Source organism: Trachypithecus francoisi, unplaced genomic scaffold (genome assembly GCF_009764315.1).
Source record: "Trachypithecus francoisi isolate TF-2019V2 unplaced genomic scaffold, Tfra_2.0 Lachesis_group14, whole genome shotgun sequence".
Taxonomy (NCBI): Eukaryota; Metazoa; Chordata; class Mammalia; order Primates; family Cercopithecidae; genus Trachypithecus; species Trachypithecus francoisi.
The window spans coordinates 58,006,446-58,028,708 of record NW_022681459.1 but is presented as its reverse complement, the minus strand read 5'-3'; the positions used below and the strand labels follow the sequence as shown (position 1 = coordinate 58,028,708).

The 22,263-nt window shown below is 48.6% G+C and overlaps 1 protein-coding gene across 2 annotated transcripts in view; it reads left to right on the top strand.

The window, feature by feature from the left end:
* The window catches only part of SAMM50 (SAMM50 sorting and assembly machinery component), a 45,441-nt gene that overhangs the window by 6,631 nt on the left and 16,547 nt on the right, over positions 1–22,263 (top strand). The window contains exons 2-10 of one of the 2 annotated variants that reach the window (XM_033233685.1): positions 2,335–2,493; positions 3,715–3,816; positions 7,862–7,949; positions 12,604–12,710; positions 13,259–13,389; positions 13,624–13,711; positions 16,464–16,592; positions 17,154–17,225; positions 18,277–18,363. In XM_033233685.1, coding sequence (XP_033089576.1) covers positions 7,865–7,949; positions 12,604–12,710; positions 13,259–13,389; positions 13,624–13,711; positions 16,464–16,592; positions 17,154–17,225; positions 18,277–18,363 — 699 coding nt within the window. In that variant the 5' untranslated portion in view covers positions 2,335–2,493; positions 3,715–3,816; positions 7,862–7,864. Of the gene's footprint in view, positions 1–2,334; positions 2,494–2,552; positions 2,664–3,714; positions 3,817–7,861; positions 7,950–12,603; positions 12,711–13,258; positions 13,390–13,623; positions 13,712–16,463; positions 16,593–17,153; positions 17,226–18,276; positions 18,364–22,263 lie in introns of both variants that reach the window. The other variant, XM_033233683.1, reaches the window with a different exon arrangement.

The window sequence follows — 22,263 nt, the reverse complement described above, 5'->3', positions numbered from 1 at the left end:
CAGAGCAAGACTCTGTCTCAAAAGAAAAGGAGAAACAGAAGGGGTATCTGTGAAGGTCACAGACTTCAAATATCAAGAGGTATCCCTGTGAGAGAGGGACGGGTTCTTCCTCAAGAAGCCAGGAATGACTTGCAGAAGATGACATTGAGGTGAATCTTGAAGCTTCCTAGGGGCAACGTATTCTGGAAGAGGGGGCAAGGTATGCAGAAGCCTCAATGCGCAGGTGGAGCAGATGGTGGAGATGGAAACCGGAGTAGCAGATGCAGGCCTTATGGCAGAGTTCCTTGTGCCCTGCTAAGGAATCTAGTTGGATGCTGTTCCTGTAGGTACTTTTGAGGACCATCAGAGGCTTTTAGGGCAGGGAAGGGAAAGGGAATATGGTACTGGCAGGTCAGTTACCTTTCCAAGGAAAAGTGGATAGTGGCCCAGAGGCCCCACCGCTGCACATTTGCAGATGTTAAACACACACTTTAAAAGTGCCTAATTGTAGAGAATTCTTGGAGCAGGGAAATCGATATCGGTTCACATAGTTTTCTCCAAACTTGCCTATTTGTAACAATCGCCTGGTGCCACACTAGACTTTCTGTGTCCATCTTTGAGAGGTGTCTGGTCATCCCTGTGTGGTTAAGCAAGTGTCCTAGAGACTTAGGGTCAAGCAAACATAGGAACAAATAAGAATTGAATAAATAGTGTGTGTTAAATATGTAAGTATATATTAATACAATGTATACATAAGTATTTTTATTTTTGAGACGGAGTCTGGCTCTGTTGCCTAGGCTAGAGTGCAGTGGAGTGATCTTAGCTCGCTGCAACCTCTGCCTCCTGGGTTCAAGTGATTCTCCCACCTCACCCTTCCAAGTAGTTGGCATTACAGGCACACACCACCACACCCGGCTACGTTTTGTATTTTTTTAGTGGAGACGGAGTTTCACCATGTTGGCCAGGCTGGTCTTGAACTCCTGACCTCAGGTGATCTGCCCACTTCGGCCTCCCAAAGTTCTGGGATTACAGGTGTGAGCCACTGCGCCTGGCCTGTTATTTTAAAATGGAGATGAGACCTCATTGTGTTGCCCAGGATGATCTTGAACTCTTGGGCTCAAGCAGTCCTCCCATCTGGGCCTCTCAAAGTGCTGGGATTACAGGTGTGAGCCACCATACTTGACCTTTCTTTATTTTTTATTTTTACTATTGTTACTATTTTTAGTAGAGATGAAGTGTCCTATATTGCCCAGGCTGGTCTCAAACTCCTAGGCGCAAGTGATTACGTGTGTGTGTGTGTGTATTATGTTTACTTAGATGTTTCTCAACTACACTCCAGTAAACCCATCGTAAGTTGAAAATGTGTCTCATACACATACCCTACAGAACATCATAGCTTAGCCTAGCCTACTTTAAACGTGCTCAGAACACTTACATTAGCCTACAGTTGGGTAAAATCATCTAACACAAAGCCTATTTTCTAATAAAGTATTGAAGATCTCATGTAGTTTCTTGAGTACTATAAGTGAAAATCAGAATGGCTGTGTAGGTACTCGGAGTGCAGTTCCTACTGAATGCATGTGGCTTTCGCATCATTGTAAAGTCAGAAAACTAAGTTGAAGCATTGTTAAGTCGGAGACTGTCTTAACTAGATAGATAGATAGATAGATAGATAGATAGATAGATAGATAGACAGACAGACAGATATAATGTCTTCCTGGAAATATTAGACAAGACACAGCCTATGGAATGCTTATTCAGAAGTTGCTTTAATATTTTGAGGTAATATCAATTCAGATTGTGGAAAGAGACTGCTTTCGAGTCCAATGTATGAGCATATGCAGTTCCCTTTAATGTGAATGAGACTTTCCGAAATGAAAAAACCTGTCAGGTCTACATAAAATGTTTTCTTAGTGATTTGGTTTGTCAATATAGCTATCCTAAAATCTATACAATTTTAATAACAAAAATTAGGATGCTTTCTATAACAACAGGAGAGCAAATTATTTTCCTTTTTTTCCCCCCTGGTAAATGTCTTTGTGGCATTTTATTTTTTAATGATTTTTATTTTTTAATGATTTTTAAACTTCCATTGGGCCTCATGTGTCCAGAATTAGGCTGATCATAATCCTTCGTTCATGATATGTCATCATGGATTTGTACATGACCCTTTGGTTAGTTAATTTTTTTTTTTTTTTTTAGAGATGGGGTCTTGCTGTGTTGCCCAGACTGGTCCCAAACTCCTAGCCTCAAGTGATCCTTTCTCCTTGGCCTCCCAGAGTGCTGGGATTACAGGCATGAGCCACCGCACTACCCCTGCCCTTCCCTGTTAATTAGTTTTTATCTTTTATTTAGTGACCACCAGTGAGTTAACCACCATGCCAAGAACTTGCTCATTAGCAATAGCTGACAGCACCTTTGTCCTCCCTGGTCCCTATCCTGCCCCTACCTCTACTTGAATTTCTGGACACCAATTCTGGACACAAAAATTGTGTCTAAAGACACAACTCCAAGGTAAGTGTGTGTATATATGTGACAAAGTCGTTTATCTGTGGCCTCTCCCTCCCTGTCAGAGTTTGGAGCCCCTTCCATCAAGTGGACCTGATTTTGGAGGATTAGGAGAAGAAGCTGAATTTGTTGAAGTTGAACCTGAAACTAAACAGGAAATTCTTGAAAACAAAGATGTGAGTTTTCCGTTGAAGGTCTTGATGTGATTGTTAGTAGAAACATTCACTTCCGTAAACCACTAGGGAGATGCAATGGAATTAACCTGTTTCCGTGCCGTTATCAAAGAAGAGTTTGTGCCACCTATAGCTAAAAAGACTGATGACTCTTAGAAAAACAGTTTCTATTTTTAAAGAAGTTGCTCTTCCTTGGTGATTTTTATGTGGGAGGTTTAGACAAACACACTTTTGTGTTTATGAAAAAAAACAAAAATATTTCAAGGAAAAACTCAAGCTATACTTAAATTTATATTTCCATTCCCTACTCCCAGAAGAAAGACTGTGGGTCTCAAATGAAACCTTTCCTAAGTTTTTTAACTTTGAAATTTAAATACACTTTTCCAGTTCTTGAAGAGTTTGCTCTCTAGTGAGACTGAGAGGCGAGGGCCAATTTGAGTCAACATTTATTGTGCCTTTCTGAAATCCCTGCAGGGTTTTTAGAAGATGCATACAGTTTTTTTTTTTTTTTTTTAATTTTTAAAATATTTTTTGAGATGAAGTCTCACTCTGTCACCCAGGCTGGAGTGCGGTGGTGCAATCCTGGCTCATTGCAACCTCTGCCCCTTGGGTTCAACCGTTTCTCCTGCCTCAGCCTCCCAAGTAGCTGGGACTACAGGTGTGCACCACCACACCTGGCTAATTTTTCTGTGCATGGTTATTAAGTCAAGGGTCATAGCCAGTATTCATTCACAGGCCAGTGCTCAGGGTGTGTGTTGGGAAGGACAGAGGGGTTGTCTGTGGCCTGCCTGGGTTTAGGGCTCACCTGGTCCTGGGTCATCTGGCTGAGAGAATTTGTAGCTCTTGTTCACAGAAAGCACAGACCCAGCAAAGGGGAAGTCACAGTGACCAGTTTTTTGAAAAGATGTGAAAGATGGTAAAGTCCAGAAGTAAGAATTGTGGGTTATTAAACTTGAAGAAAACCTTGACATTAAACTTTGACATTGTCTTTAGTCTTGACACCTAATCTCTTTGCCTTGTGTCATACCTAATACTGTCCCTGTGTGACTTTTAGGTGGTTGTTCAGCATGTTCATTTTGATGGACTTGGAAGGACTAAAGATGATATCATCATTTGTGAAATTGGAGATGTTTTCAAGGCCAAAAACCTAATTGAGGTAGGTGTGGTCTCTACGTGTGGGCTTTCCCAGTCTCTTCTGAGGACTTATAAACCTCCCTATGTGGAACCACAGAGCACCCTCTGCCCCCGGCCTCTGTGCCCATCTGCCTCCTACTCCACAGGGAGCCTTGGCACCCCCAAGCTGAACCCCCTGAGTTCCTGCGTTGCCTCCTACAGACTCCAAGTATTTGCATTTGCCTTTTCCTCCTGTCTCTTATCCTGGAGAAAGAAGTGTCTGTCCTCTTGTGTTCCTCGCAGCTCTCCCAGCGCCGTGATGGGAGCCGATGGGGTTAGTGCACAGCCGTTCCCAGGCACTGTGCTGAGTTCCTGAGAGCGCACTCTCCCTTGCCGACCTCGTGAGGTGGGCGCTCATCTGGGACACACTCCGTGTCTCCTCAGGGCCCTGGCTCTGTCTGGAGCACTCTCCTTCCTGCACTGTACCCCTTTCTCATCTCCATTGTGGGTTCCCTCTGCCTTTCTGCCCTTGGGACCACATTGAACATGCCCGGACAGAGGTCACCAGCAACTTCTTTGTGGCCGGGTCCAGCTGGCTCCTTTCAGTCTTCACTTTACTTGGCCTTTCAGCAGTGTTTGGCACTGTGGACCATTCCCACTTAAAAAAAAAAAAAAGAAACTTTTTTTTTTTTTTTTGGAGATAGAGTCTTGCTCTGTTGCCCAGGCTGGAGTGCAGTGGCACGATCTCAGCTCATTGAAACCTCTGCCTCCCAGGTTCAAAGGATTCTTGCACCTCAGTCTTCCAAGTAGCTGGGATTACAGGTCCGCGCCACCACACCTGGCTAATTTTGTTGTATTTTTAGTAGAGATGGGGTTTTGCCATGTTGGCCAGGCTGGTCTTCAACTCCTGGCCTCAAGTGATCCACCTGCCTTGGCCTGCCAAAATACTGGGATTACAGGCATGAGCCACTGTGCCTGGCCAGATTTATATTTTTTAAAAATTAAAGTAACATGTAAGCACAGTAAGAAGGAAGCATAGAAAATCAAATGGTACAGAAGGGTATTGAAATGAAAAGGACACATTTCCCTACCCTGGCCAACCCCAGTCCCCTCTCCAGAGGTAACGTGGCTAACAGTTTCTTAGATATGTTGTACAAGTGTATAAACATGTATGTTCCTTAAACAGTAATGCCATTCTCTACATTTTTTTCTTTTCTGACATAAATTATGGAGATCTTTTCACATCAGTACATACCAATCTGTTGGCTGTGTGATACCTCGTTGTACACACTTTCTAACTTTTTTTTTTCTGAGACAGGGTCTTGCTCTGGTGCAAGTCTTGCTCAGGCTGGAGTCCAGTGGTGTGAACACAGCTGACTGCAGCCTCAACCTCTTGGGTTCAAGCAATCCTCCCACCTCAGCCTCCTGAGTAGCCAGGACTGCAGGCACACATCACCATGCCTAGTTAATTAAAAAAATTTTTTTGTAGAGATGGGGTTTTGCCATGTTGTCCAGGCTGATCTCGAACTCCTGGCACAAGTGGTCCTCCCAACTTGGCCTTCCAAAGTGCTGGGATTACAGCATAAGCCACCTCACCTGGCCCTCTATATTTTATTATAAACAGTTTTCCATTGATGGGCATTTAAATTAATTTTCAGTCTTACAAACAATGCTGTACTAAACATCTTAGTGTGTCTTTGTGTACATTGACAGTGTGTTTTAGGATAAATTCCTAGAAGTGGGATTCCTGGGTCAAAATGTGTGCACTCTGCAGTGTTCACTGATGCAGCCGTATGGCTCTGCAAAGAGGCTGCACAAGTCTACTCTCTTACAGTAGTCCATGAGACCGTCTCTTTCCCAAAATTGGGTGTTACCGTGATTTTTAAATTCTTGCCATCTTGTTAAAAGAAAAATACTATCTCATTGTTTTAAATTGCATTTGTTTAATTATGAATGAGACCCAGCATTTTTTTTTCTCTTTATTGGTCATTCATATCTCTCTTGTGAATTAACCTGGCATCTTCTGTCTTCCACCAGGTTGTTCGGCTTTTGTTTATTTGCAAGAGCTCTTTGCATATTGAAGAAATGATCGCTTTGTAGCCTCTGCTGAATGCATCTGTCCTGCTTTGTTATTTGCCTTTTGAATGTGTCTGTCCCTCCTCTTCCTTGCACTTTGCTCTTCCCTGGGCTTTGGTGACCATTTTCCCGGGTTGCTTTCCATCTCATCACAGTCATTCGCAGGCTCCATTATCGGCTCCTTTTCCCTGTGAGCCTCCTTAAGTGTTGCTTTTCCACAAGGATCAGTCTCCTGTGTGATCTCAGCCACATCCCAGGTTTCAGTTACAGCCTGAATGCAGAGGGCTCCCCATGCTCTATTTCTAGCTAGCTCCTCTGTGTTGAGCTGTAGCCCTGACTATGCAACTGCCAACTAAACATTTCCTCATGGCATTGCCACAGCCGTCTCCAGCTCCATGGGGCTGAGATCTGAAGTCGTCTCTTTTCCATCCGTCTGCCCTGCCTGTCTTCCCATCTCTATTCCTGACTTCTCTAATGGTGTTCAGCATTAGCCCAGTGCTAAGCCCCGAGCTGCAGTTTTAGTAGCCTCTTTGTTCTTCTCATGTGCTCTACCTAGGCAGTGGCGATGTCCTCTGGCCCCCTGCCTATGAAATGTCTCCAGGGTCTGTCCTCCCCTCCAGTACCATGGCCCGCACTGGGCCTGCCTTCACCCCAGCCCCTGAAGCTGCTGCCAGAGCACCCCCTGCGTCCTTCAGGCTTCTCCCATCGGGGCAGAATTCCGAATTCGTCCGTGTGATCCTTTCTTTCTCACCAGGAAATGTGATCCCTTCTCTCTCCTGCTGACAGTTCTACAGTGACTCCCTTTCACCTGCAGGGTGGAATCTCAACTTTCCTTATCACATGAGGGTCTTTCCTTCTCTGTGTCCTCAGCACTTGCCTGCCTTACCTTCCTTCTACCTGTCCTTCCAACAAGAATGGGCTCCGTGCATTAGAAGGAACTGCTGTTCTCAATGAAGAAAGGACACAAAGTTGAACATTTCTAACAGTAGTCAGAGATGGTTAGAAAGGCTGGGCACAGTGGCTCATGCCTGTAATCCCAGCACTTTGGGAGGCCGAGGCAGGTGGATCACCTGAGGTCAGGGGTTCGAGACCAGCCTGGCCAACGTGGTGAAATCCTGTGTCTACTAAACATACAAAAAATGTTAGCTTGGTGTGGTGGTACATTCCTGCAATCCCAGCTACTCAGAAGGTCGAGGCAGGAGAATGGCTTGAACCTGGGAGGCAGAGCTTGCAGTGAGCCGAGATCACATCTTTGTACTACAGCCCGGGTGCAGAACGAAACTCCGTCTCAAAAAAAAAAAAAAAAAAAAAAAAACAGGAAAAAAGAAAATAAAGAAATGAATAGAAAATTGAAACACCACAAAAAGGTGTGCGTTTCTTCCTCAAAGGGAGATCTGAAAGAAATGAAAAGGCACGCACACACATGTGTGTTTCTTCTGTGTTAATTTTTTTTTTTTTTTTTTTGAGGCGGAGTCTTGCTCTGTCGCCCAGGCTGGAGTACAGTGGCCGGATCTCAGCTCACTGCAAGCTCCGCCTCCCGGGTTCCCGCCATTCTCCTGCCTCAGCCTCCCGAGTAGCTGGGACTACAGGCACCCGCCACCTCACCCGGCTAGTTTTTTGTATTTTTAGTAGAGACGGGGTTTCACAGTGTTAGCCAGGATGGTCTCGATCTCCTGACCTCGTGATCCGCCCGTCTCGGCCTCCCAAAGTGCTGGGATTACAGGCTTGAGCCACCGCGCCCGGCCTTCTGTGTTAATTTTGTTGTTTATATGAAGGCGATTATGTGATGCACACTCTTGATGCTGAGGCTTGGTTTTGCGCTTGTGAATGGGCATTTTTGTTGCCCCTGGGGGGCTTTTCCCTTCTGTCGTGTGGCGGGTCTTGGTAGTACCCTCTGCTCAGTGATCTGACTTAGCACCAAATGGTAAACTACCAGCCTCGCCATGTGGCTGCCATTTTCTGTTTCTGTGTCTTAGAAGAATATATTACCTGCTTTTTTCTGCATTTTATAGGTCATGCGGAAATCTCACGAAGCCCGTGAAAAATTGCTCCGTCTTGGAATTTTTAGACAAGTGGATGTTTTGATTGACACATGTCAAGGTACATATTGTGGTGTAGTATCTTTATCATTCCCTTTCTGCCCATCACGGAAAAGCTGTTTCTGTGGCCGGATGCAGATCTGGGCAGCAGAGCACCCCTCCCTGCTGTGTAGAACCTGAAAGCTGATCAAACAGGTAGTCCTTGAGTTAGCAGTCTCAGGGAAGGGACTGGATGTTTTGTTTGTTTTTGGAGAGAGGTCTTGCTCTATTGCCCAGGCTGGTCTGGAATTTTTGTATTCAAGCGATCTTCCTGCCTCAGCCTCCTGAGTAGCTGGGATTACAGGTGCGGGCCTGAATTTTTGTATGAGGCCGGGGAGGAATGGTGGACTTTGAGGATACTGTTGTGTAACCCCCGGACTGCACGGGGGCCTGAGAGTGACTCTCAAGCAGGGTGCCAGGCTTTGTTCATCTAGCCCAGCGCAGCACTGTGCAGACCTCATCTCGGCGTGTGCTTTCAAAAGAGGAGGGAATCCAATTTCCATTTTAGTTTTTGCTAATTTTCTTGTTGCTGTGTGATACTGGGCACGTTTCTCAACATTTCTTCTTTGGCTAGTGAGCACCTGCATGGAGGCTGGCCAAAGAAGGCCCCAGAGCCAGACACAGCCGCACACGGGGCGTGGTCTCCTTCTGCCGGGCTTCGGTCACAGCAGCACACAGGGCATGGTCTCCTCCTGAAGGGGCTTCGGTCAGTGGGGCTAGGTTGGGGGCAGACCAGTAAGTGATGGCAGCACAGTCGCTATGCTGTGCTGTAAGAGGCTGAAGGAGGAAACAGCTTCACCTGGCCAGGGCATTAGAAGGGGATCAGAGAGGGTGTCACCAAAGGGGCGATGTCTGAGCTGAGACCTAGAAGATGCATCTAAGCGAGTATGGGGAGAAGGGCTGAGTCAGTCTGGGGAGAAGGACTGGTAGTGAGGTGGAGTGAAGAGTGTTCTGGGGATGGGGATAGCGTTGACCAGGCCCACGCCAGAGGGAGAGTGGCTCACTGGGTGGACCACAAGTGTAGGAAGAGCTGGAGTGCAGGTCAGGGGAATGGAGTGCCGGAAGATAAGGAAGAAAAGCTGTCAGGAGCCCAGACCATGGCGAGCCTAACACGGCATGGTAGAGTTCTCACTTGAGTCTGAATTCAGCAGACATCGTTGAAAAATAAATATTTGGAATGAATCTGTGAATAAGTAAACTATTCAGAAGTGAATGGGGGGTAATTTTGCGAAGGCCTAGATAAGACAATATAGGAAAATGCTTGCAAAAGATAAGATGCTAGATAAACGAAGGACATTTTCATTATTTGGAATGTAGTTTTAGCCAACACTAACAGAGACCTCAAAGAACAGTGGCTTAGGCAAGAGAGAAGTCTCCATCTCTCCACACAGCTGGGAGACTGCCAAGGGCTGGTGTGGTGCTGCGTTCCCTGAGGTCACCTTGGGCTGGCCTGGTTTCCTGTGGTTCCCTGGGGTCACCTTGGGCCAGTGTGGTCCCTTGTTCTCTGAAGTCACCTTGGGCTAGTGTGGTTTCCTGAGGTCACTTTGGGCTGGTGTGGTCCTTCATTCCCTGAGGTCACCCTGGGCTGGTGTAGTTTCTCCCATGGTGTCTTGTTGCTTTGTCATCCCTAGGGTCCCCGAGTCTCTCTGATGGCTGAGCACCGTGTCCTCATTCCAGCAATGGGGAGGAGCACAGGGGGTTGAAAGGGCTTACCCCTCCCTTTAAGCACCTATCCTAGGTGTTGTACACGGCACTGCTCTCATCCCATTGGCCAGGACTTAATCACTTGGCCACACCTAGGTGCAAGGGAGGCTGGGAAGTAAAGCCTGGGTGGCTAGGTACTCTGTTAAAAATCAAGGATTCAATTACCATTAAAACAGGGGTTCTCAGGCCAGGCGTGTAGCTCATGCCTGTAATTCCAGCCCTTCTGGAGGCCGAGGCAAGTGGATCACGAGGTCAGGAGTTCAAGACCAGCCTGGTCAAGGTACGGAAACCTTGTCTCTACTAAAAATACAAAAATTAGCTGGGCGTAGTGGCGCACGCCTGTAATCCCAGCTACTCGGGAGGCTGAGGCAGGAAAATCACTTGAACTCGGGAGGCAGAGGTTGCAGTGAGCTGAGATTACGTCACTGCACTCCAGCTTGGGTGACAGAGCAAGACTCTGTCTCAAAACAAAAACAAACAAACAAAAAACAGGGGTTCTCAGAGTGTGGGCCTGGACCAGCTGTGCTGCTGTCACCTGTTGGAAATATGATGCCACCGAAGAAGGAACTCTGGGGGCGGGGATGAGAGTGAGGCCAGCGGCCTGTGGCAAATGAGCCAGCTGTGTGGTTCTGATGTGTGCTCAAGCTGGGGAACTACTGGACTAGTGAAAGGGAAGAGATAGCGGGAGACAACCTCTCCACACTTCAGAGTCCTGGAATACTAACAGTAGTACCCACGCGGCCCTGCAGGAAGCGGTTATGTGCATATAACCATTAGATCCTCACAGAACCCTGGTGAAGTGTCATTACGATTAAAAAAAAAAATACAGATTGAGTATCCCTTATCTGAAATGTTTGGAACCAGAAGTGTTTTGCATTTCGGATTTTTTTGGATTTTGGAATATTTGCATTGTACCTGTGAACATTCCTAACCGCTAAATCCGAAATCCAAAATGCTCCAGTGAGCATTTCCTTTAAGTGTCATGTCAGTGCTCAAAAAGTTTTAGATTTGGAATACTCAACCTGTATTTTCCAGCTAGTGAAACCAAGGCTCAGAGAGGCTTAAGTAACTTGCCTAGGGCAAACAAGTGAGTGAGACACTTCTGGTGCCCGAGACCCGACCCACTCACTACCTGGGATGCTTTTCCCGGGGCGAGTTTTGTTGGAGGCATTTGTTTTTCACTCTCTCCTGTCCCTGTTGTAAACATGCCCTTGTAGGTGGTCAGCTGGTCCACCTCTGCAGAGACTCGCCACCTAGGCTGCACGTTAGGGTAACATGCAGGAGCTTAGAGGGCTTAGGGCAGGGAAGCTCCTCCGTGTGGACCGTGATGGTGGATCCATGTCACTGTAACAGGCAGCAGCACGTGTGACCCCTAATGTCAACTCTGGACTTGAGTTAATAATTGGTGTGAGTATTGGTTTATCCTTTGTGACAAATGAACCATACCTGTGAGGTGTTCGTGTGTGTCAGGGTAAGGAGAGGTTCATGGAAACTCTGTGCTTTTTTCCCCCCCAACCCGCCATTGCTGGCCCCAATTCTTTATCTTTCTGTGCGCCTAGAGCTGCTCTAAGAAATAAAGTCCACTAAATAAAAAATTTTTTAAAAAAAAGAGAGAAAGAAAGAAAAGATGGTGCCAGGCGCAGGGGCTCATGCCTGTGATCCCAGCACTTTGGGAGGCCAAGGTGGGCAGATCACAAGGTCAGGAGTTCGAGACCAGCCTGGCCAACATGGCGAAACCCCATCTCTACTAAACAAACAAAAAATATTAGCCGGGTGTGGCAGCAGGTGCCTGTCATCCAGCTACTCCTGAGGCTGAGTCAGGAGAATTGCTTGAAGCTGGGAGGTAGAGGTTGCGGTGAGCTGAGATCACACCTCTGTACTCCATCCTGGGTGATGGAACGAGGCTGCATCTCAAAAAAAAAAGACGGTACTGAGGCTCTGTCATAGACCTGTTGGGCCTGACTTTTTAGAGCGTTATCTGGGCATCTTCGTATTTTGACAGTTGCCCAGATGCGTCTAGATGTCCAGCCAGGACTGAGCACCCCTACTGTGTGAAAGGCAGGAGTCGCCTTTCCTTCCCGGGAGAGGCCACGCACTCCTGCGGAGACCAGCCCGCTCCGCACAAGGCATCCCAGTGCCATGGTGGGTCACGAGGTGCTTGCTTCCAGCTCAGACCCAAACCACACCTGGTGCGGGGGAGGACAGACGTGCCTCTTACACACAGTAACACAGTAAACAATCTCACGTTTATCTTCAAGGGTTTCTGACATCCCTGTTGTCACGTGATTTCCACATTTTCATGTCAGTTGGATTGAGACCCCAAATATTTTCAAGGACCTCTCTAATGGCAGAACAGACTCCTTTAGCAAATATTGTTTGCTTAAGTGTGCTTAAGCGAATAATGCTACTTACAGTTATCTCCTTGTAGCAAAGGTAGTTTTTTTTTTTTTTTTTTGAGACAGGTTCTCGCCCCGTCATCCGGGCTAGAGTGCAGTAGCAGTCATAGCTCACTGCAGCCTCCAACTGCTGGCTCAAGTGATCTTCTCACCTCAGCCTCCCAAATAGTTGAGACTATATGTGCTCGCTGCCACATCTGGCTAATTTTTAACATTTTTTTAGAGACAGGGTCTTGGTATGTTGCCAGGGCTGGTCTTGAACTCCCGGCCTGAAAGTGATCCTCCCACCTCATCCTCCCAAAGCACTGTGATTACAGACCTGAGTTGCCATGCGCAGCCCTGTTTATTGATATATTCTACCAGAGAAACCAGAAACATTATTTTTTGGCATAGAGGTGTGCAATATTTTGATTTTGTGTGGGAGCTTTCTTTTAAACATTCTCATGATGATATTATTTTCCAAAGGAGATTGTAAAATCGAATGAACCTTCAGATAGCTTTTTGTCTTTTTTAGCAATGGGAACCCAAAGTAAAATAACATCCTAGCTGTCTTATTGTTCAATATTTTTTATTTAGGTGATGATGCACTTCCAAATGGGTTAGACGTTACCTTTGAAGTAACTGAATTAAGGAGATTAACCGGCAGTTATAACACCATGGTTGGAAACAATGAAGGCAGTATGGTATGCTACAGGCTTTTTATTTTCTTATATTGGAACTTTGATTGGGAACTTGTACACTGTGACTGCATTCTAAAAGCTGATAATAGTTTCAAAATTCAGTCATTTCGTTTACCTTAGTCTGTTGTTATTTGTGGTTTCTCTTTAGTCACCCTAGAATTGGTGATAATATGTTTTGGGTTGTTTGATAACAATGTTAACGTCAGTAATTAGGAATGATTTGGAGAATGTTCATATTAATAGTCTCTTGTTCAAATTCCTTTAAACTGTAAATCTGTAGAACTTAACATTCTTCAGCTTCACAGGTGGCAAGGTTAGCTTGTCCCTTGCATTAATCAGGTTTGAATGCAGGATGTGAGCACTCAGCAGCGGCATGTTTTAAAGAATGAAAGTGATTACAAATGAAAGACTAGATCTGTAGTTAGCATTTTCCTTCTGTTTTTACAAAACTCCCTTTGCTAGCATAGTCTTTATCCAAAGTTCTCATTCCTTCAATTTAGATCACTACTATGTTACTATGTTTTGTTTTGTTTTGTTTTTTTCCCTCCTAGGTACTTGGCCTCAAGCTCCCTAATCTTCTTGGTCGTGCAGAGAAGGTGACCTTTCAGTTTTCCTATGGAACAAAAGAAACTTCGTATGGCCTGTCCTTCTTCAAACCACGGCCCGGAAACTTCGAAAGAAAGTAGGAAGCCCAGCAGATCATTGAGTACACTGGCCTGATAGAAAAGTTAAAATAGATGGCTTATTTGTGAAAAGAACCATGACAGAATCAGCTGCCACTTCTGCAGTGACCACATGCTGTAGATTTCCTCTTGAAGAGGAACCCCATGGGCGTAGTGTTAAATCTGTTGATTTAAATGTGTGCAAGTTCTAATCACTGTTTCAGCTTTTAAAGCTCTATCCCATTGTCTCCTAGTTTCTCTGTAAACTTATATAAAGTTACTGGACAGTTCCCTTGGAGCTCACTGCGGGAGACGGACAGAGGAATGTCAGCTGAGTACAGTGTGAGTAGCATTTCAGTCCTTCCCTCTGGGCTTGGGGGGAAACAGGGTGCCTTTTTCATTGATTCCCAAAGGCAGCAAGAGGGCAGCATGGGGAGCACAGGCCCTCTGCCCTTCACACCAGCTACTTCTTGGCTGGGTACCTCTTCTCTAGCCAAGTACAGGCTGCCAGGAGCCCAAGAGTGGCTGATGCCAATGTTAGCAGCTCCTTAACCTGGTTCTGACTACCTGAGGCACCATCGATTGTCCTTCCCCATATGTGTGGAGACCGACAGTTTCTCATAGTCGGCAGAGTTGGTCAGATCACTGGAAGGTTTTTTTTTGTTGTTTCTTTTTTTTTTTTTTGAGACAGAGGTTTGCTGTTCTTGTCGCCGAGGCTGGAGTACAATAGCACGATCTCAGCTCACTGCAACCTCCACCTCCCGGGTTCAAGTGATTCTCCTGCTTCAGCCTCCCAAGTAGCTGGGACTACAGGTGTGCACCACCATGTCCAGCTAATTTTTGTATGTTTAGTAGAGATACAGGTTTCATTATGTTGGCCAGGCTGGTCTCGAACTCCTGACCTCAAGTGATCTGCCCATCTCAGCCTCCCAAAGTGCTGGGATTACAGGCGTGAGTCACTGCGCCTGGTCTGGAAGGTTTCATTTTTGGTTCACACCTAAGTTTACACCTAGAAAGGTGTGATTAAATACCACCATTGGAATTCATACCATTTGGCCTTTTTGGGGCTTTATGATAACCTGCTCTTTTTTCCCCTTCCTTTCTCCACTGTTCCTGACTCCTCTTGTTTTGGGCTTTGGTTCATGCGGAGAGCCCTGAGATAGAATACTATGTAAGAGTTGGTCCCCACGTGTGGTCTTCAGACCAGCAGCATCGGCCTCAGCTGTGGGCTTGCTAGAAATGCACATTCATGGGTCCCACCTTGAGCTGCCAAGTCCGACTCACAGGGAGTGGGGCTCGGGAAGCTTTGAGCATGCTCTCCTTCCAAGAACCCAAACAGAAGCCCTGGAGGCGATCGCCTGGGCTTGGACTCCCCGTCTCCCTTAGGGCTGTGCAACCTCAGGCAAATGACTCATCTGTGAAATGAAGGACAGGAACGTGCGGCCCTAGGCCATTGGGAGGCTTGGACGAGAGGTGTGGTAAAACTCCTGATGTGGCTCATGGCGCAGTGTAGGTGCTTGAGGTGCGTTAGTGTCCTGCGCCTCTGGTCCTTGCAGACCAAGGCCATGAGAACTCGGAGCATGCAGAGGCGGGCCAGGTAGACTCCAGGTTTGAGATGGAGACGGGAGAATCTGGGCACATTTGCAGTTTCATTTCCTTCTCTCCAGATTTTCTTGTCTGGAAGGGAACAGCCCTCAGACACCCTTCTGCTTCGATACCATCGTTGGATGCCCTCTGGTGGGGCTGTGGAGGGGACATCCGGGGCACATGCTCTCTGCAGCCCGCCGTGCTCCAGCAGGTCTCCATGTGCCTGTGTGCGCCCGCAGTGCTCAGCCTCCTGGGAGCTTAGCCACCCTTCTCCCTGGTGTCGTGCTTTATCTCTTTCTAAGCCTTTTTAAAGAGCAGATTTTTAGGAGAGTAGAAATACCTTATTTTTTCACAAGGAATAGCAGAGATGAAAGACACCAAAGTGTAGTCTTGGCCCTGGGGTGGGTGCAGGTAGAGCAGAGGAGGAAAGGGGAGGGCAGAGACCTTGTCACTGGCAGCCCTGAAACTGAGCTCTTGGAGGTACAGACCAGATCATACTGAGTGGTATCCTTGGGGCCCATGTCAGGCCTTCTAAGGAATGAAGAAATGATTTAGGAAGCTCTACACCTCTCACAGGCATTTGGGAAAGTGCCTGAATCCTAGGTGGCCCTAAGTGTAGAGATGGTGGCTGTGCAGGCTGCCCCTCCTGTACCAGCTCCCCAGTGCCTGGCACAGTGTCCTGTGGGTGCTGAGGTGGGTACCTCTCACCATGAGGGCGGGATAGAGGCCCCACTCACCCAGTGGCCTGGAGTTCAGTTGCAAGCCTGAGGGCTAGAGAGTGCCCAGCATGGGACGCCTCCTGGGGACTATGGGGCAGCCTGGCCTCCTTGTAAGAGTGAAATCACTGTCCCACCACTTCCCAAAGCCACCGAGCATTGTTCACTGTTCAGAAAACATTTCTCCGAGACAGAAATCTAAGATGAGCTGTGCTGGCGTCAGGAAAGAGAGTGTCAGGCTGGGAAGCGGGTCCTACCTGCTTGGACCCCAGAATTCACCCGGCTCAGGCCTCTGCTGCAGGAAGGATCCTCTTGCCTCCCACAGAACTCTTTTCTCTGCCGCCTTCTCTCTGGGCTTGTGCAAGTTGCTGGGTCGCGAGGCCTGGCTTCAGACAGGGTCGGGTGGACCAGGTGGGGTGCGTGCCATCAGATCGTCTTAGATGTCTTACCCCTTACAAAGAAGCGGGAAAGAGACGGTGCCTGTCGATGAAACAGCTGCCTGCAGCCCTCAGACCAGCCCTGTCCCTCACCTGGGGTACAGTCCTGCTGCTTAGAGCAGTATTGCCCTTGGTTCTGTTCACAGCTTCCCCCCTTTCTTCCCTTGCCCTTCTTCCCTCTGGTTTTCTCTTCCCCTTCCTCTCTTCTTCCCCTTCTCCCTCTCTCTCATCATTTAAAACAAATGATTTTAGGTATTTAGTTCATTGTTTCATGATGCCTCATTCCAGAAAATGATTTGCAACAACTTCCTGAGTACACGTGGTCCAGAAAGATGTCTCATTTCTGTGTTGCAGTTTCCCATATGGAAGACCAGCCACACCGTCAAGTGGGAAGGCGTGTGGCGAGAACTGGGCTGCCTCTCCAGGACGGCGTCATTTGCTGTTCGAAAAGAAAGCGGACATTCACTGAAATCGTCTCTTTCGGTAACAGTGTCTCTTAGTTGGAGTAAATAATTTTGTTGATGGAACCATGCTATGCATTGGAAAAACAGTCTTTGCCAGTATCGGGGCTGACTGAGAAGCGTCGCCCAGATGGAGTGTCCACCGTGGCGGCCCCTGCTCCCCGAAGGCTTGTGGTGTCCTGCCTCGTGTTGTCCTTTCCAAATAATGTCAGTGGTAACAAGAAGAGGTGTGCTTCAGAGCTGACTGTGGAATTTCAGCTTTCAAAAAGGAGGAACCTGGTTGAGCTGACTTAGGCCAGGGCGTCGAGCTCCTTGAGAGAATGAACTCAGTGGCGGGTGTTCAACTCCCACATAGTGAGCAGGAATCGTTTATTCAGTTGAAGCTCAAGTCTCAGTGTGGACGTCTCAGTGTCCTCCTATGTAAGATAGGGACGGTCACCCTCACTTCCTCCAAGGGCTCTGTGAACATGGAATGACGTGATAGTTGTGGAGTGCTGGCGTGGTGGCCCGTGTGCTGTGAGTGCTCATGGTTGTCTGATCGAACTGCTGGAAGTGAAAATACCCCACTTCAAATTTCTTTCAGCACGCCATGGTCATCGATTCTCGGAATTCTTCCATCTTACCAAGAAGAGGTGCTTTGCTGAAAGTTAACCAGGTAGTGTTGTTTCACCTGTGACCCCGCAGGGGGAGGGGAGCCAGCTTTGGACGGTAAGTCCCGGTGGGCTGGGTGGCCCTGGGGGTGGGCAGTCCCACAGAGTAATCGCACGTGCAGTATCGCTTGTGAGGGTCGCCAGCTCCACTCTCAGGGCTTCGAGCCCGGGAGTTGTTCCCTATCCCCTGCAGTTCAGTCTTGTGCCTTCACAGAACCCAAGGTGGGGGTAAGGCTGTGGCATCCTTAATGAGGGTCTGTAATAGGCCAGGAGGAGGGCTGTGACTTGGTGTTACCCGGGAGAGAGTGCCCGAAGGCAGGGATCATCCCTCAACAGCTGCAGAGCAGGTGCAGGTGCATCGTGGCAGCAGGAAGTGCTGGAGGAATGGTCTTCACCACCTTAGAGGAGTGTGCGTCTCTGCGGGTGTTGGAGGCAGGCTGTTAGTCCGTCTTTGGGTTGCCCTCTTGTTGGAGGCCGGGGCATAGTTCTTTACCATAAGGTACCTACGAGGTGCAAGCACAGTGAAGAGCCCACCTTGGTGGCTTGAGAGTGAGGGCAGTAGGGGCTGCACTGACCCTTGAGGCTTCCCCGAGCAGCTGCCCTCGCTCCGGCCAGTGGTGGTTAGGTGTTGTCAAGCAGGGCAAAAGCCCAGGGGTGCCTGACCTTCAGTTTCAGAGGAGCAACTAGAAATCAGGTTTTTATACAAAATAGCTCACATTGCGAAAGGTCAGCTGAGTTTTTCCCCAAACGCTGATGAAGCCAACGAGCCAAGCCGCCCGTGCTGAGCTCTGTGTTCAGACACTTGGGTTGCCAGTGCGCCCCGCACACAGCCAGGGGGCGGCCTCGGCATCGCTTGGATCTGCTGATCCTCCATCCCAGTCCATCCACTGTTGCTGTCCGCAACAATTAGGGTGTGGCTTCTAGGGGACAGAACTTTCTGTTGCCTTTTAAAAAAATACAAAACAGCAAAATTAAATCCTGATGCAAAAACATGATTCTGTAGCTCCTGTAATAAGTCCGTTTGCTGCCTTCGACCTGAGCGCTCTTTCCCTGCAGGAACTGGCAGGCTACACTGGTGGGGATGTGAGCTTCATCAAAGAAGATTTTGAACTTCAGTTGAACAAGCAACTCATATTTGATTCGGTGAGTATCTAATGGATGCTGGCACCTGCACTGTCAGCCCTTACTTTGGGGATCTTACCACAGAATCTTAGCTCCTGAATATCTAAAGCACAGAGTGGAAGCCTGAGCGGTGATGCTTAACCTTTGATGTTTCCAGTTTAGCCAGATTTGCAGGCAGTCTGGGGAGAAGCGATAATTATTTTCTTTTAAAAGTAACCTCTGATGGCTGGGTGTGGTGGCTCACGCCTGTAATCCTAGCACTTTGGGAGGCTAAGGCGGGCAGATGACGAGGTCAGGAGATCGAGACCATCCTGGCTAACATGGTGAAACCTCATCTCTACTAAAAATACAAAAAATTAACTGGGCGTGATGGCGGGCACCTATAGTCCCGGCTACTTGGGAGGCTGAGACAGAAGAATGGCGTGAACCCCGGAGGTGGAGCTTGCAGTGAGCCGAGATCACGCCACTGCACTCTAGCCTGGGTGACAGAGCAAGACTCCTTCTCAAAAAAAAAAAAAAAGAAAAAAAAGTAACCTCTGCTAATCATTACACATAGGACCATGGGAGAGCCCTTCACCATTTATCATCTCAGGGCCTTGGAGGAGGGGTGACTGGAGGACAAAGGGGTGTCTCCTGCCCTTGAAATGCTGTTCCATGGACCTTCTGAGTCTTCACTTTGCTGGGTCTACAGGGCTCTGGGTGCTTTCAGAAATTTTTTTTTTTTTTTAATCTTTAGTCCTATTGGGTCACTTTCTCCTGATTCACTCAGGAGTGAGGAGTAAGTGACTGAATTCTGGTCTCGCCAGAGGAGCCCTGGGCTGGGAGGACACCTGGCATGTTTCTCACATCTTCCCGGTGCCCAGTGGCTGGGGGCAGCTCTGCCCTGCCGTTGCTGCCTGGGTCCTTATCTTCCTTAAAACTTGGGGGCAGGGATTGAGTTTTAATGAAATGGTGCGTGTGACTGTTTCTAGAGAGCTCATTATAAAAGAATTTGTTACTGCCCTGGGTCAGCCCTTGACTGTGCACTTTGAGCTTGGCTCCTGCCTTCCTCTGCTCCTGCCACTTCAGAGGCCACCACAGGCCTCCTTGTTGTCCAGCGCGGTGAGCCCATGTCGACCCCTCTGCGGCACTTGATGCTGTTGCCTGCTCTCTTCTCACTTTCTCTCTCTTGTTTTCTTGACTCATCATTGCTGTGCTCTCCCACTCCCCAGTTTTCTCTTCTCAGGGCCCTTTCTGCCTCATAGGCATGGCTTGCCCCTAGATCCCTGGTAGCCAGCTCCCCACTCTGCTCCTCTCCAGGACGGTCTCCTCCAGCCCTGTGGCTGCAGCTGCCGCCTGTGCACAGCAACTCTGGTTCTCCTGCTCTCCTTCCTGGGCCCAGACTCAAGTGCTCCTGGCTGTCTCAACCCCTGCCTTACAGACACCTCACATCAACAGAGCTCATTGCCTTCTCCTGAGATCCATACCCACGCCTGGGCTCTCCATCCACTGACCCGCACAGCGCACCTGGCCGCCCTTAAACTTAACTCCCTGTCTGCTCTTAGTCCTCCCCTCAGCCACCTGCCACCCACTGGGCCCTGCCTCTCCTCCCCTCAGCACTGCCCATCCTCACTGAACCGAGGTCACGTTCTGAGTTGTCTCTGCTCCTGTCCCACTCCCTGGCTTCCCCTTCCCCTTCTCTACACTGCGGACGTGTTAGTGTTTCTGAAACACAAGCCTTACCATATCGCTTTCCTACACAAACAGCTTGTGCTGTTAGGGTGCCTGTAGCCCTTGATCCTTCATTACTGTGCCTGTCTTATGCTTCCACTCTGTGGAAATACTTTTTGTTTCCCAGAAGGCCTTGGCTCGCTCTGACTCCCAGGCACTTGTATTTACTCTGTCTGCCGCTGGCCGTAACTCCCTTTTATTCAGTTGTTCCCTTGGCCTCCCACTCCCTGCCTTTAAGACTTTGGTATAGGTGTGTCTCTTGCAAGCCTTCTTCAACCTCCCAGATGGAAGTGGGGGCTCCTCCACGGTGCCCGTAGCTCCTGTGCTTATCCTGTGGTAGTGCCCATCCATCCACCCACACATTTACCCATCCATCCATCCATCCATCCATCCATCCATCCATCCACTCACCCACCCACCTATCCATCCATCCATCCAACCATCCATCCACTCACCCATTTATCCATCCGTCCACCCACCCACGCACACACACACCTATCCATCCATCCATCTATCCATCCATCCATCCATCCATCCATCCACCCACCCATTTATCCATCCGTCCACCCACCCACGCACACACACACCTATCCATCCATCCATCATCCATCCATCCATCCATCCATCCATCCACTCACCGACCAACCTATCCATCCATCCATCCATCCATCCACCCACCCATCCATCCATCCATCCATCCATCCATCCATCCACCCATCCACTCATCCGTCCATCTATCCATCCATTCGTCCATCCATCCATCCATCCATCCATCCATCTATCCATCCATCCATCCATCCACCCACCCACCCATCCATTCACCCATCCATCCATCCATCCATCCACCCATCCATCCATCCATCCATCCGTCCATCCATTTATCCATCCATCCACTCACCCACTCACCTATCCATCCATCCATCCATTCATCCATCCATCCATCCATCCATCCACTCATCCGTCCATCTATCCATCCATCCATCCATCCATCCATCCATCCATTCACCCACCCACCCACTCATCCATCCACCCATCCAACACATGTATGCTGGCTGCCAGGCACTGCCCAGACACTAAGAATATATCAGTGAACAAGGCCGGACGCGGTGGCTCAAGCCTGTAATCCCAGCACTTTGGGAGGCCAAGACGGGCGGATCACGAGGTCAGGAGATCGAGACCATCCTGGCTAACACGGTGAAACCCCGTCTCTACTAAAAATACAAAAATCTAGCCGGGCGTGGTGGCAGGTGCCTGTAGTCCCAGCTACTCGGGAGGCTGAGGCAGGAGAATGGCATAAACCCAGGAGGCGGAGCTTGCAGTGAGCTGAGATCCGGCCACTGCACTCCAGCCCGGGTGACAGAGCAAGACTCCGTCTCAAAAAAAAAAAAAGAATATATCAGTGAACAAAACCCAATTCCTGCTCTCAAGGAATTTCCATTCTTGAGCAGGGAAACCTATAAGCTAATAACTTTGTATATAATTGAGGAGGTGGTGACAAGCATTGTGAAGAAAAATGAGGCAGAATTAAGTATTAGAAAGTGACCAGAAGGGGATGCCGTCTAGTTAGGATGGTCAGGGAGGGTGGCTAGTAAGGCAACCCCTGAGCGCAGCCCAGAGCACAGTGAGGGAGCAAGTGTGGGACAGTGGGACACCTGGTACGGGAGCACGAATTCCAAGAGCAGTAGTAGTAGGAGGGCCTTGGAGGCTGGGTGTGGGCTCTTGCTTCCACTCTACATGAGAGGGAAGCCCTGGAGCCTTCTGAGCAGAGTCCCGACACCGGGCTGAGAAGAAAATGCCAGCTGCTGTGGGGACAGAAACTTGTCCTTCCTACGGAAGCTTCTGAGAAAGCCATTTCTGAGCAGCTTGGAGGGACGTAGGCATTTGCACTGCAGACAGCACATGAGGCTCGGCCAGCCACCTGAAAACATAGGGTGCAGGGGAGCAGGAGAGCCTCCACCTGGTGGAGGACATTGTTGAGAAGGTTTTGTGGCGTTGAAGATGGGCTCACTGAGCCAAGACTGGCTACTGCCTCCTGCCCTGTGAGAGACAGGGCTCTGTCCCTGAGAGTGGGGTTGGGAGCGCGTCTCTGCATTGGGGAAGCCTTGCTGCCAGTACCTTCTTTCAGCCTAAAATGCTGTGTGCCTTGAATCCTTTCATATTTTGAGGCCACAGCAAAGAGGCCTGAGCAGGTGCAGGGGGCCTGGCTCTGTC